Raw genomic sequence first — 15,679 nt, forward strand, 5'->3', positions numbered from 1 at the left:
ACACCACACACAAGTATTTCATGGTATAAATACACATCACATTTACATAATTAATTAAAGTTGCTCATTAAGACCAGGTCTAAACAATCCCCCTAGTCTGGTGATCCGATTACGTTCCATTTAAAATATAGTGCCAACCCATTTTGCCCTGTCTATTCCCTTTTATTTTGTCAATAATTTTATTTGGGATATCACTGAGATGTTCAGAGACCCTCACCCGCAAAGACCTGGATGTTTGGCCAATGTAAAAAGCTGAGCAATAGCAACTGGCTAAATAAATCAGCCAGACATGTTGACAAGCTAAACAATGACCACAGGGAAAAGCAGCCCTTAAATAAATCCCTAAATAGAGTAGTCTGTGATTAAGTCATCTCTCTACTGTGTTTATAATGACTAAAATGTGACCCCAAAGTGGGGCCCCTTCGGAAGGAAAACAAACACCTGGGTCCCAGAATTTCTGAGATTCTGTCATCTGATTTAAGGATACCCCAATATCGATGTACAATGTTTTGAAGAACATTGGTATTACGCCCATAAGTGATGACCAACCTGAGATTGGTATTATCATCTGGAACCCTAGATTTATATGTTAATAAATCAGATATGGTTTGTGTGGACACCCAATTACTAGCAGTTAAAATGGTATTATGATTATAACCTGTTTGATCAAACCTGTTAACAAGATCATTTTGGAATTCCTGATAAGATTTCTCAGAGGAACATATCTGTCTGATACGGAGGAATTAAGGTTTGGGATTGTTATTTATTATATGTCTGGGATGATAGCTGGAGGCATGGAGTAGCATATTATATTGGGGTGTTTCCGAAACATCTTGGTGCTAAGTGTTTGGTCTCCCTCCCTAGTTACAGTCACATCCAGAAAATTAAATGTTAAGTTGTCAATCTCGCCTTCATTCTTGCTTGATGGGTTCGGAGCCGATCCCTCGGCTCCGACTCGGCACTTGCTAAAGCTCGAGAGTCACTTTTACCAGCTCGAGGCAGCCCCATATCCCATGATGCAAGGCGGTAAGTACCCAGATCTCGTTTGCCGCTTCGCTTAGGAGGTCTTCTTTTTACCAGCTCCTGGTAAGTTGTTCACTTTTGTGATATTTAAGCCCCTTTTTAGTCAAAAACACCTTTATTGATAGTTTAAGTTTATTTTTCTACCCTTTCTGACAGAAATTCCCTGTCTCCTTTAATTTTTTGTTAGTCAATCTTTTCCCTATCCCATCCCCCCCCTGTTAGGGTGTGTGTGTGTTGGTTTTTATAGAATACCTTTTGGTATTTTGTTTAAGTTAATTTTGACTGGTGTGTGTGTGTGTGTTGTGTTTTCAGCACCATGTCAAAGGAGAGGGTCTCAGGTTTTAAGAAGTGTGACTCGTGCTGTCAGAAGATGTCTCTGACAGACGGTCACACTTCTTGCCTGTATTGTCTGGGCCCTCTTCACCTGCAGGACTCCTGTGCTATTTGTCACTCCTTCAGCCAGAGAGTCCTGCAGGAGAGACGTAATAAGCTGATTCTTAGGGGCCTTCTTAAGCCGGAGGGCTCTCCGGCTAAGTCGGCTCCACCAAAATCAGCAAAACCTGCCAAGGCCCAGGCTTCTGTATCTAAGCCTGCGGCCTCGGCTCCGACTCGTACTGAGTCGAGATCGGCTCCGGCTGGAGCCGATTCTGGCTTGACAAAGCTCACGGCACCGATGGCTATCGGTGCCGAATCTGTATTGACCACTTCGATGTCGGCCCCGATCGGTTCCGACACCCATGTGGCACAGGCATCGGTGTCGGCTCCGATCGGCTCCGACACCGTTACTTTGGTGGCTGTATCGGCTCCGGCTGGAGCCGATACATCGAGGCTTCCTGTCGGCTCCGAGAAGTCGGCTCCGACAGGATCTATAGTATCGGGTCCGGTGGCTCATTCCAGGAAGAGGTCGAGGTCTCCTTCCTTGGAGCCGATACTTTCGGCTCCGGCTTCACCTCTTCTATCGGAACGGAGCCATCGGAGCCGATCTTCAAGGTCATCCAGGTTGTCAGATCATGACCTAGAGAGAGTGGTCAGTAGATTACTCAAGTCACAGGTACTGGCCCAAATGTTACACAGTCCGTCTCAGCAGACGACTGTTGGTCCACACCCCGTTACAGTTCCTCCTTCAACTCTACCCCAGAGCTTGGAGTTGGAGTCTTCGGGCATGGTTACTGCTACGGCTGGAGGACTGATAACCCCTTCTGTTCCTTCAGCCTCTACTCTTATCTCCTCTTCGAGACCTTCCTTAGAGGGATTCGGTGGTCGGGCTTCCATGGTCTCCTCCGAGGGGGTGAGTGGCATCGGACCCTCGTCCGAGCCTGCTCTTCCCCTTGGAGCCTCGGCCTTGGTGAGCTCGGCTCCGACATCTGCCTCGGAGACTTCCCTTTCGGTGGTCCCTGGAGTTCCTAGCTCTTCGGAGCGGGTTCTCTCGGACCTGCCTGGGAGGGGAGCATTTGAGGTGATGAAGAGTGTTCTGGCCACTGGTATCAGTCAGCAGTCTGTTCCCGTAGCTCCTCCCTCTATAGTACCTGTTGACATCTCTGCCACTTCTCTTGCTACAGGACCCAGAGATCCTCCGCCTCAGGTTTCCCCATTGGGAATTTCCCCCTCTTCCGAGGATTCTCCTGATGCTTCGGGAGATCCTCCTAGGAAGAGGACTTGTAAGAGGAAGCATGTAGACTCCCCCGAGTCTGTCACTTCGGATACTGACTTTGATGAGTCAGAGGGATCCCTAGATCCCCTCTGAGGATGTCTCCTTCTCAGACATCCTAGAACTTCTGAAACAGACGGGAAACTGGCCCACCAACAATCCCTCTGAGGATGAGTCAGTATACCTAGAGGCGTTTGGATCTCGGCCCTCCACCTCCTGGGTGGCTCCGCCGTTCGACCCCGTTATGCAGGTTATTGCACGAAAGGCGTGGGCAGCTGCTGACTCTGTAGAGCCAGTCCCTAGGAGGCCTTCAAAATTTATCACTGCCCGAGTGACAAACAATTCCTTACCAAGGGTGTCCCGCTGATGCCATGGTGGTGGCTGCGGCCACCAAAAAGGAACTTGCAGATCCTTCCGGGCCTGTCCATCCTCCTAATAAGGCCTCTAGGACGATGGATAGGTATGCAAGCGGATGTTTTCCTCAGCGACCTTTGCTATGCGTTCGCTGAATTATCTTTGTCACTTCACCAGACTCCAGAGAGATATCCTGAAGGAGCTGGGAGAAGTAGTTCAGGATCCTACAGCTGCAGGGGCTCAAGAAAAGATTGCTTTGCAGCTAGGAACCCTCAATTCCGTTGTTAACTCCTCCATGCGGCTAATATCTTATGCTGCGGATGGAGCGAGTAGAGCCGCAGGTACAGGTGTGGCTCTTAGACGCCAAGCCTGGATGCGGCTATGTGATTTTGCGGATCCCTTTAAGGCGTCCTTCACAAATTCTCCCTTTGATGGGTCAGCTTTGTTTGGCCCTCAGGTGAAGGAAACCTTGACCAGGTGCGAGCAGGACGGCAAGACTCTTTCTGCTGTTGGAGTCCGTTTTTCCACCCCTTCTAGGCCTTATCCCAAAGGACAGAAGGGTGGGAAGATGTGGTTCTGTAAATCCCAAGGAGTCACGCGGATTCACGTGGTCAGTTTACCCCTAGAGGCAGAGGGGTAACAACAACAGACGCCGCTCTAGAGGCAGAGGGTCCGAAGAACCAGGGAAACAGGGAGCCTCTCTCTGATAAGCCCTTTCAGCATCCCTGAGGTGTTGCCCGGCTGTCCCTCCTTGGAGGCAGTCGGGGGAAGATTATCACTGTACCCAAAAGCCTGGCATTCCCTCACTCAAGACAGATGGGTACAGTCGATTATATCCAAGGGTTACATAATTCCTTTCGAGGAAAGTCCCTTCCCTCAAGTTCCCTTCCAGATGTACCACCCGGTCTAAGGGAGATTGCAGAGTCAGAAATCGAAAAACTACTGCAAAAAAGAGCCATTCAGCCAGTTACAATAGACCATTCAGAGCCCGGAATCTACTCAAGGTTCTTTTGGTCCCCAAAAGACGGGAGACTGGAGACCAATATTGGATCTCAGCAGACTCAACAAGTCTGTCAGGAAGACAAGATTCCGAATGGTCACTCTTCAGTCAATTCTGCCCTTCTTACAGAAGGACAACTGGATGTGCTCAATAGATCTTCAGGATGCGTACTATCGCATCAAAATTCACAGACGCCCAGGAGATTTCTCCGCTGGCTGGGGTCCCGTCACTTCCAGTTCAGAGGCCTGCCCTTAGGTCTCACTACAGCCCCAGAGTGTTCACCAAATGCATGGCAGTGGTCACGGCTCACCTGAGACGTCAAGGATTCCAGGTGTTTCCGTATCTCGACGACTGGCTCCTGTCAGCCACCACCAGGCATCAGCTTATACAAGCCAGGGATTACACAATAGACCTTTGTTCTCATTTAGGCATCTCAATAAACTTCGAAAAGTCATCCTTATCGCCCTGCCAGTCTATTACCTTCATAGGCGCAAACTTAAGCACTGTTCGGATGTCAGCTACCCTTACAGAACAAAGAGTTTCAGACATTCAGACTCATGTCAGGATCATTCTGGCCAACAAGAAAATACAGGCCAGAATGGTTCTAAAGGTATTAGGTCTCATGGCTGCGGCCATTACTCTTCTTCCCCTGTCTCGATTCTACATGCGCCTCCTTCAGTGGATGCTGTTCACACAGTGGTCATACCAGCAACTTCCAATGCGTCACCAGATTCTGGTGACACAGACATGCAAACAGCATCTTACTTGGTGGACCACATCGTCTCAGGTTCACCAAGGCAGGTGCTTTGTACCTCCGTCCCGATAGCCACTGTCACCACGGATGCCTCCCTGATCGGGTGGGGGGGTCATTATCAGGGCAGGATGGTTCATGGGACGTGGCAACCGTTCGAGTACCATCTGCACATAAATGTCCTGGAGATGAGAGCAGTGCTTTTAACGTTGCAAGCCCTCAACGACTTTCTTCCCGTAGGGACATTTGCAGTCCAAACAGACAACATGTCTGTAGTTTGGTATATCAACAAACAGGGCGGAACCAAGTCCTACCCCTTGTGTCGAGAAGCGCTCAGACTTTGGCAATGGGCGATCTCCTCTCATCGGTTTCTGGTAGCAACGCATATCCCTGGGAAAACCAACATTATAGCGGACAGATTGAGCAGAGCTATCCTCATGCCTCACGAGTGGTCTCTCAAGCAGTCTATAGCGGAAGAGATTTTTCTGGAATGGGGTCGTCCATGTTGCGATCTTTTTGCTACTCCCCAAAACAGCAAATGTCCAGACTTCTTCAGCCTCTTCCCTCTATCAGGCCATCCCCCCAGAGACGCTCTAACCCAGGATTGGCCCCAGGGACTTCTTTATGCCTTCCCTCCATTTCCTCTGATCCCTCAGGTGATCCAGAAAGCTACCGTTTTGAGGGCCAAATTGATTCTCATTGCCCCTTACTGGCCTCGACAGGTTTGGTTCCCGTTCCTCCATCATCACCTTTTGGTGCAGCCGTGGCATCTGGACCCAGTGCCAGATCTTCTGATTCACCAATCAGGTCAGCTGCACCGGTCAATCCCTTCTCTCAACCTCACAGCATGGTTGCTCCACTTCCTTCCTTAGCCAGGCTTCCTTTGATCTCTAACCCAGTTAGAGACATCATAGTAGCTTCACTAAAATCCTCTACCAGGAGGATTTACACAAGCAAATGGAAACGTTTCTCTTATTGGGCTAAGGCCCAAAATATTGATCCTTTTACTGCCCCTGTTCAGGCAGTTCTGGACTTCTTAGCAGAGATTTTTCATGCAGGCTCCTCTTCTTCCACAGTCAGAGTTCAATTGGCTGCTATCTCCAACTTTCATGTCGGGATAGCAGATCATAATATTATGTCCCATAGGCTCTGCAGGGCCTTCTTGAAAGGAATTTTCCTACTAAAACCTCCGATCAGGAATCCTCCTCCTCAGTGGGATCTAAATCTAGTGCTAACATCCTTGATTCTTCCCCCCTTCGAGCCAGCTGTTTCTTGTTCCCTGAAACATCTTTCTTGGAAAACTTTATTCTTAGTGGCTATTACATCTGCCAGGAGGGTGTCTGAACTTCATGCTCTTTCGGTTCGACCCCCCTATTTGGTTTTTCACAAAGACAGAGTATCTTTGAGAACTAATCCAACCTTTTTGCCTAAGGTCGCTTCAAAGAACAATTTGAATCAATCCATTGATCTCCCTGTGTTTTTCCCTAACTATTCAGATAGGGCTGAACAAAAGTTACATTATTTTGATGTCCACCGTCAACTTAGATATTATTTGGACAGAACAAAAAAATTTAGAAAATCTGATCAACTTTTTGTTTCCTATGCGGATAATAAAAAGGCCTTCCTGTTTCTAAAGTGACCTTGTCCAGATGGCTTTCTTGGTCATCTCTGAAATTTATACTCAGGGGAAAACAGCTGTGCTCAAAACCTAAAGCACATTCAACTAGGAGCTTAGCTACTTCTACAGCTTTTCAAGCTAGACTTCCTTTGGACACTATTTGTGCAGCGCCACTTGGGCCACTCCTCACACTTTTGTTTCCCATTACAAATTGGACTTGGCCTCCAGGGACAGAGCCAGTTTTGGCTCTACAGTCCTCAAGAGTTTGTTCTATTGAGCCACCCAGGATAGAGGTGCTAGGGACGCGGTCCCATCAAGCAAGAATGAAGGCGAGATTGACAACTTAACATTAAGAAGTTATGTACCTACCATAACGTTCCATGTTAGTTGTCTTCTCTCGCCTTCTTTCTTGCGACCCTCCCTCCTTCCCCCTGGCCTGGACAGACCTTGTATAAGAAACTATTATGCTAAAGACCATTCAGACCTGGTCCTTTTTACATCTCTAAGTTTCTTCTTCCTTTGGGAAGTATTTTATGCTTGGTGCTATTGCCCTTTGTTAACAAACGAGATCTGGGTACTTACCGCCTTGCATCATGGGATATGGGGCTGCCTCGAGCTGGTAAAAGTGACTCTCGAGCTTTAGCAAGTGCCGAGTCGGAGCCGAGGGATCGGCTCCGAACCCATCAAGCAAGAAAGAAGGCGAGAGAAGACAACTAACATGGATCGTTATGGTAGGTACATAACTTCTTATTTCCGTGGAATGACAAGTGTATCGTGAATTCAATACCCCATTTGTTCTCATTCAAGTATTGTATGAATTCCTGTAAATAGGTCTCAGCTGCTCTCCATACCATCCAGCAATCATCCAGATATAGTCTCCAAATGTCAATTTCAGAAATGTAGATGATATGACTGATGTCATAAATCAATTGTTCCTCGAGGAATCCCATGAACACATCTGCATATATGGGACGCTCCCATAGCAGTACCTTTGACTTGGCAGTAGCATTTGCCAAGGTGCTGGCCAGTTTTGAGATTGCTTTCAGTGTTGTGGGCCTTTGCACCAGCCATAGTTGCAGTTCTTTCATGTGTGCTTTGATATTTAATAGCCCTGAAGGCCAAAGTAGCAGAGGTATATACTTTTTCCTTGTCTGTCCATGACTTCTCTCTTTATCCGAGGGAAGTAAGGAGGAGGAAGTCAGTAATTTGAATGCCTTGTCAGTTGAGACTGATATAGTAGTTGGTTCTGCAGAGGGGAGTTTGAAAAGGAATTTGGAGTCCTGAGGCACCTTTTAAAATCTGTCTGGGTGCTTTGGAGCAGGAGGCTTAGAGTCCGGGCATTTAGATGCAGCTGAAAAGGCATCTAAGAAGGCTGGTAAGACAGGGAGAATGGCAGATGGGGATGGAGAATCCATCTGAAGGAGGTCATAGCACTTCTTTTGTATGTCAGATACTTGGCAACAGTCCCATCTGAAGAATTCCTTCATCTTCAAAATAGTTTCCCAAAAGGAGAGATCCTCCCTAGGGGGATCTGTGCCATTAGAGTCCTCCTCTGGTGAGGCATAACCCAGAGGGGAAGTAATTTGAGCTGAATAGGCCAAGGACTCATCCCCTGATGATTCCTCCTCATCTGAAGAAATGTCTAGAGAAGTCCTCTTTAAAGGAGTAGGAGGATTGAAGGCAGGAAAAGGGCCAAAAGTAGCAGGGGACTGACGAAGTGCCATAAAGGCACTGAAGAGACCTTGTGAAAAGCCTGCCAATCTGGTACTTCAGCCTGTGGAACTGGAGCAACATGTTTTGATTTCATTTTTTTCTTCTTTGGAGCTTCCATGTGATGGAAGGTGGATGGGCCAGACTTCGGCCTGCCCTCCACAATGTCAGTAGGCACATCTCCCGCACCACGATCTGGGTGACACCACGCAGGCCTTTGGAAATAAACCATGGTTCCCCCCTTTTGCCTGAATTGGATGCCTGTAATTTCCCTGCAGATGTGCTGGTAGGGTCCTTCAGGGCTTCCACTGTGGTACCCACTGAAGAGACGTCCAGTGACTCCGAGACAGCCTCTGGGCCTATATCAGCCTGGGGAGGGATGCCCAGAAGAGAGGGAGCAGCAGGAAGATCTGGCAGTGGTTTCTTGGCCTTTTTTGATTGTGGCTCATCTGAAGGGCTCAACACCACCTCCATCTCGCATGCTAAATGCTTAAGGCATTGATTCTCCAGGTATAGTTTAAGAGAAGCGAAACGGCTTCTCAGGGTTTTGGGAACAAAGGACTTTACAAATAACACAGGTGGTATGGTATGGTTGTGGTCTGGGCCTAAGGCAGAACAAACAGAGCTCGTGGGAGTCCTTATGTGGAGTCTGCCTTCCAAACTGACACTTGCCTTTCCTAGTTGACATGAAATCCCGAAAAGACAATGCAGTAGCCAAAATTTCAAGAAAAAGAAAACCCCAACAGGGTACTTATCTGAACAAAGTTTGCAACCAATCTGGTGAGTGACATCTGGAGCAGGTGATCGGACAGGCAGCAGAAAAGGTCTGATGGCGGTACATGCTGACGTCCACTTTATACCCTATGTCTCTTTATGGTCGACGTTCATTTGATGCCATGCAGTGTCACGTGTAGCTTACAGTAGCACTAAGACTTTATATATTGGCTGGACATACAAGCTAGCTGGAGGTGGACTCCCTGATGTTATGAATACTGCACCATATGAATAGAAGGACATACAATGTTCCTTTGGCTGCTCTCAAGGTTTCCAAGGCTTTCCTCAACCGTTTGTTGTGTCCTCCTGTACAGATCCGGTCCATCACTGGGATTTACCTTTTGTGTTGCAAGTCCTTGTAGGTTCTCCTTTTGAGCCTTCTTCTTCTTCTTCCTCTTTCGGCTTTTCCCGGTTAGGGGTCGCCACAGCGGATAACCTGTCTACTCTTGATTGGCAGTCTAGTTTTATGGTGTCGAGTTGCCAGCCCAATGCCCAACCTTCCACAGAAGGCACACACGCACGCACTCACGCCTAGGGCCAGTTTGGAGTGTCCAGTCCACCTACAGCATGTCTTTGGGATGTGGGAGTAAACCGGAGCACCCGGAAAAAACCCACGCAACCACAGGAAGGACATGCAGACTCCGCACAGAAGGCACCCCAGCCAAGGATCGAACTGGAGAACCTCTTGCTGTGAGGTGGCAACGCTAACTGCTGCACCACCAAGGCCGCCCATATGCTACTTCAGATTTTACGTTGTTATCCTGGAAAATCTTTTATTTGGCAGCTTTCACTTCAACTAGGAGAGCGTCAGATTTACAAGCTGTTAATTCTTCTCCTCCTTACCTGATGTTTCATAAAGATAGGGTTTCTCTCCAGACTAATCCTTTCCTACTGAGGGTGGCCTCAGAGTAAACCTCAGTAGTTCTGTTCACCTTTCTGTGTTTTTCCCAATTTTTCAAACAAGGGTGAATACTTACTGTATTGTTTGGATGTGTATAGAAAATTGAGATTTTACATGACAAGACTAAGGCCTTTAGAAAATCCAGTCAACTGTTAATTTCCTCTTTGAGATGCAGATTGGACAAAAGTTTTATCCAAGTAGCTGTTAGACTGTATTTCTTTCACTTGTGCCTTGAAAGTCAAGACTCTGCCTGGCAAACCCAAGCGTCATTCTGCTATAGCTATGGCTTTCTTTTCCAGAATTTCCATGGATGAGGTTTGTGCAGCAGCTACTTGGGTGGGCCATCACACTTTTGTTTCTCATTACAAGCTGGATACTCAGTCCAGCTCCAGGGCTTCCTTTGGCTCCACCCTGTTGTGGAATAGCCTTCCTAAGTTCCTCCCTAGGATTTTTACATGGCTGAAGAGACTGTCCCATAGGTGGAAGCCAAATGGAGAAGACAACGTCATATACGAAAGTTATGTACTTACCATTGTGATGCCCCTGCACTGGCCCAGTAATCAAGGAGCCTCAATCCTCACCACTAGCACCAGTGGGGAATGTACACACTGGGAGGATGACAAGTACACACACTGTAATGTGCAATTTCCCTTAAGAACACACATAGATCACAGTCAGTCTGGGGCTGTTTTTTTCCTCTTCCTGCAGATCTCCAATAAGACTCCCCACTGGCACTGCTATAGAGTTGAGTCCTTAGCCAGGGTTCCAAGCCAAGTCCTCCCAACACTCTGTCCCACCAGTGCTTTGTGTCCCTGCCCAAGTAGCAGACACACACACACACACACACACACACACACACACACACACACACACACACACACACACACTTTGAGATCTGATTTATACACAAATATACACCTTGGAAAGGCTAGCACAGGTTTACTAGTTATGCTCCTTCTGCCCAGACTGGAAGGTAGTTATAACTGGCACCAGAACCCCTTATCAGCTACTTTAGGCCTTTAACAAAGGGTGTCCAGTCCTACTGTATAATGTTATTAATAATCCAAGTGGTAGTATGATCAAGAGCAAGGCTATTTAGGAGTGGCCTGTACAGTGTCACCAAATACATATGCAAGTACTCTTAAGAGCTTAACTATGTCTCACAAATATCAGTCACAGTTATAGGTTTAAATATATTTAATAATAATAAAAGAAGAAAATACTCAGTAAATCAACACAGTAACTTCAGAGTTCAAAATCACAAGAAATATTTAAAACAACATTGCAGGACAGTCTCAAATAAATACAGAAAACATCTAAACTAATCTTTACTTATATTCCTGTCTATATCTAAAAGGGTTACTAAGCCCTAGAAACTTGGTTCCAGCAAGGCAAGTGCAGAAGGTGATGATGACTGGATGTTCTTGCTAGGTCCAAGACAAAATAGAAAATACCCAGTCTCTCTCCTAGAGAGTTCTTAAATTAATATCAAGTATTACTGCTGGGTTAGCTTGGATGACATCACATTTTGTCAGCTGACTTCAGTTTCCAAGCTAAACCCCCTTTTATCAGGAGCTAACTAAATTTAACATCTCTGTGTGAAAAATACAGATCTCTCAGATGTTTGCTTAGAACTGTGCAGCTGCTAGGAAGTCATAAATCAATAAAACACTTCTGCATCTCAAACCTCTTAATTACTTCTCTTTCAAGACAATACAAAAAATGTCTATCTCTAGACATTGTGTCTGCTACTGAACTGAAACTGAGCTATAACTTTATAGCACAATCATAAAATAATTTAATTTCAACTTATTTTCATGAAGTTTTGCAAGTTTTCTCTGTATGTTCTAGTTTCTTCTGTTAAAAATATGTACAGTCACACAGATACAATAGTTTCTATATATTTCTGTTCTAAGCCAGCAAGGCGTGCTGTGGTTACATTTTTGAAGCTCCATACTGTACAAACCCTGTACAACACGTACTTCTGTATAAATCATATCAATATTCACAAATGACATAGAATTATTTACAAAATTCCAGATATCATGGCTGACAGTGTGACAACCATAATGATAGTTGTGCTGTTTGTCTCCATCTGGTTCAGCCTTCCTGACTTCTGTTCCCACATTCGTTTGATTTGGCAGTTTTTCTGTATCTGAGATGACCGGGCGATGGAGGTGGTATTCTCGTTGTTCTTGGAGTCCTTTGTCCAGTGTCCCTTTACGGAGTATTGTAGTTTGGAGCTTTTTTCAGATTAGGCAAACTTGATCTGAGGGGTAGGTTGATGAGCTGGGGGGAATTCTCTGTAAGAGAGGTAGAGTCTGTCAAGTTGAAAGTCTGAAGGATTTGGCCGGTGTCAGATCCGATAACCCACAGGTTGAACCAGAAAGAGACAGACCGCATGGCTCTGTCATTTAAGTACATAACTTTCATTTTAAGACTAAAAAGTTTATTCACAAGCTGCAGACCTAGCCTGTGTCATGAAAGCATGTGCACTTAGATTAATTCTGTAGGCACTGCCTGAGCTTTGTCTTGAATGTCTGCAGAACTGTATTTCTTATATCAGTAGATAGCTGGTTCTATTCAGCTGGTCGTATGCTAGAGGGCTTTTTCTTCTAAGGATAGTTTGTCTGTTCAGTGTAAGTATGCTTTCTTGGGTGTTCCTCAGGGGAAAGTTTTGTCCTTTGATTTGGAGTAAACATTTCCGTGGTGGGCAGGATCCTTTTGTCAGAATTTTGAAGGTAAGTACAATAAGAAGAAAGGTGGCTTTGTTAATTATTGGTAACCGGTGAACTGTTTTATATAAATTACAGTGATGGCTGTATAAGACTTTGAATTTAATGTTGTTTTTATGGCTCTTTAAGTTCACAAGGGGATAGAGTGTTACATTACTCCCAGATATTTTTGTTAGTTAATATTTGGAATAATCCCCTTTTAAATTGGTAATGTGTAAAGAATGAAATGATGCCATTTTTGGGGTTAGTGGAGAATAGCTTGATGTCTGTTTTGGTACATTTCCTTTGGAGTTTAATGTTGTGGAGCCACTAAGACTAGTGAACTGACTCTGTGTCATCTGCTGCAGGGATTGGTGCGTTTTGTGAGCCTCTAGAAGAAGGGGATATCATCAGCGTACATAATTAGTTTTGGATTGGGCAAGTCCTGAGTGATATCCTTAAGAAATAATGAGAACATTAGAGGTCTCAGGACTGAGCCTTGCTTGCTTTACTCCCATGTTTAGTGCATCAGTATCAAGTAATATATTGTTAGCAAATATTTGAAATGGTGTGTTGAATAAATAGTTTTTAAACCAATGTATGATGTTTTCTCCAAAGTTAATTTTTTGAAGTTTATTAAGGAAGAGGCTATAGTTTATGTATAAAACCACCTGCTGTTATGAAACCATCATTGGTGTTAGAATAAATATTGTCTGATGCTGATAATACTGCAGTTTGAGTGCTGAAGGCATTTCTAAAGCCATGTTGTTGATCATAAAGCCAGCATAGCTATTTGTATTTAAACATCTGTAGATAGAGTATTATTTCAGAGATTTTAGTAATGGGGCAGAGGTTGCAAATTGGCCTTTGGTCTTTAAATTGTAAGAGAGTGTGTACTTTTGGTAGTGGTATGTTGACTGATTGAAAACAAGTGAGAGGTTAAACATGGGTGTTCATTTTATAATATTTATATTTGGTGGTGATAGTCTAAGGAATTTAATATGTAGTTTGCTAAATTTTGGCTTGCACTGCTTAGAGAGGAAATGTGTGGTCTGTTTTTTAGTTATAGCTGAGAAATTAAAAGTGATGGCATAATTTGGGAAGGGATAAGTGATCTGGAGGAGTAATACTGTTTGGGGGAGGGTGAAAGGGGAATGCATTTGTAATATCACATATGGTAGAGAGAAGGTATTTTTTGTATTCACAAGCAAAGGAGTTTGGGTTGTCAGTTTGTATGTTGGCCTTTGTGTGGTTATCTGTAATGTCACCTAATTGGAAGATGAACAGGCATAGGGTTAAAGATGTAGAGAGATGCCATAATGGGTATCACACAGCAGGTGATTCCTATTGTATCCACAGTGACAATACTGATTGGGTGGTGATGTAGAGAATGGTGGTAGGGGGAGTGGCAGAATAAGAATAAATTTGAAGATGTGGTGGGTGGGAATGGGGGGTAGGGTGGAGAGCAAAGCAAAGCCACATGCAGAGGAGTGCTGTGATGCTAATTCTCCACAGAGTGTGCAGAAACTGTCAATGAGGTGAGCAACTACTTTAAAATACCATACCAACCTGGAGAACCTAACAGAGGGAGAATTGATAAGGAGAAAAAGTACGTTATCCTGTGTATTTTCCCCATATCTCCAAGACCGTTAATCCTTTGATGTGTATTTGTGCATTTTCTTCATTTAGTGACTGCTTTTGATTTACACCATTTTTATTTATTAATTTTTGTTCTAAGCACACTTACATTTGTCTTTCTGTTTTATATGCCGAAAGCACTGAAATTAAACTCATTTGTATAAAAATAAAAATTTTGTTTGGCTGAAATATCCCCTGCCACTCAATTATTTTGTTAGCTACATATATCAAGGTCCCTTATCTGCCCACTCAAGCCTGCAGCCTTAGAGATAAAGTAGGTTTATAGCTCCATTAGGATGACAAAAGGCAAGGTTGCCACTATCTTTTAATCAAGCTTTTCTAGTCGATTTTATTTACTTGCAGCACACATTTTATGGTGTTCAAGGTCATGTGGAAGCCAAACCCAGTCATGGCAAACTGTGGGCATAACCCATTTACCTAATGCTGGACAGGATGCCAGTCCATCACAGTATTTAACTTTTTTTTTAATTTAGTGCAACAGTTAGGTGCTAGAACTAGGAAGACTGGTACCTAAAAAAAAAGGTACTGTGAAATACCATGCAACCCCAACGTGCTGAAAGAACTGAATAGCATAAACATGTGACACTAGGGGAGAAATTGATAAGTAATGCATTTTTTATATGAGTTGGTGTAGGGATCATTTTATAGGGAAGAAAAACTCTGGGTCATGTTTAGGGATGTGTTGTACTTTAATGTAGTGCTTTGTCTAGTGTATGTTTTAAGTACTGTTTGGTATATTTATACATAACCTTTGCATACATGTCATTCAGTGCTGTTTAAGCAGACTTTTATGTACTGTGCAGTAGAATATGAAACAATAACTATACAGGATCTAAAGCTAGGGAGTTTTTAGAGGCATAGCTGGGACTTATAATTCTTTGTTTTTCAGATATACTTTTGATGTGACGAAATGCATGTTTTCATTCGGTAACATAACAGAGAAACTTCGCGTGTCTTCTTTAAACTGCAGTGGTGAGGTGGTGGTGGATTTGTATGCAGGTATGGTTTTGATTATGCTTCTAAATATCTGTTACTTAGCTATGATCTTTTAAACTATGATCTGGGTTTTGTAGTGACTGAAAGCCCAAGAGGGTCAGGATTTAAAACGGCTTTATTTAGATGGGCACAGTCAATTTACCCAAATCCATAGAAAGGTATTTTTCTCTGCTAATGTTTGTAATATGTAAATATTTGGAAATTTGACTGATATGACTGCTTGTTCTTTGAAACAAAACTTGGTACAGTATTTGTTTTGGGCTGGTTTGGAATCATCATTAAATTGTTCTGGTGTATAATTTTATTTTTTAACTTTCTAATTTTGACTTTGTATTTTTGTCAGGTATTACATTCTCCTTTCTTTTTACAGTTCCACCAGAGTCTTGTTATTACTGACTGTACTGTGGTCAGCCTTGCTTTAACATCATCCTCACAATTTACTAGTGGCTAAAAAGATTTTGGTGAGACTACTCCAGCTATTGCTGTCAGTGTTGGTCACAAGCAGAAAATATTTATACATTGCAGAGAGAA

The 15,679-nt window shown here is 44.2% G+C and overlaps 1 protein-coding gene across 1 annotated transcript in view; it reads left to right on the forward strand.

Moving 5' to 3' along the window:
- TRMT12 (tRNA methyltransferase 12 homolog) overlaps window positions 1-15,679 on the forward strand; it is a 452,768-nt gene that overhangs the window by 385,299 nt on the left and 51,790 nt on the right. Inside the window, exon 5 of the mRNA XM_044057512.1 lies at window positions 15,042-15,151. Within this exon, the coding sequence (XP_043913447.1) occupies window positions 15,042-15,151 (110 nt within the window). The remainder of the gene's footprint in view (window positions 1-15,041; window positions 15,152-15,679) is intronic.

The sequence above is a fragment of the Protopterus annectens genome, chromosome 15.part0 (assembly GCF_019279795.1).
Source record: "Protopterus annectens isolate FY-2018-M chromosome 15.part0, PAN1.0, whole genome shotgun sequence".
Lineage (NCBI taxonomy): Eukaryota > Metazoa > Chordata > Ceratodontiformes > Protopteridae > Protopterus > Protopterus annectens.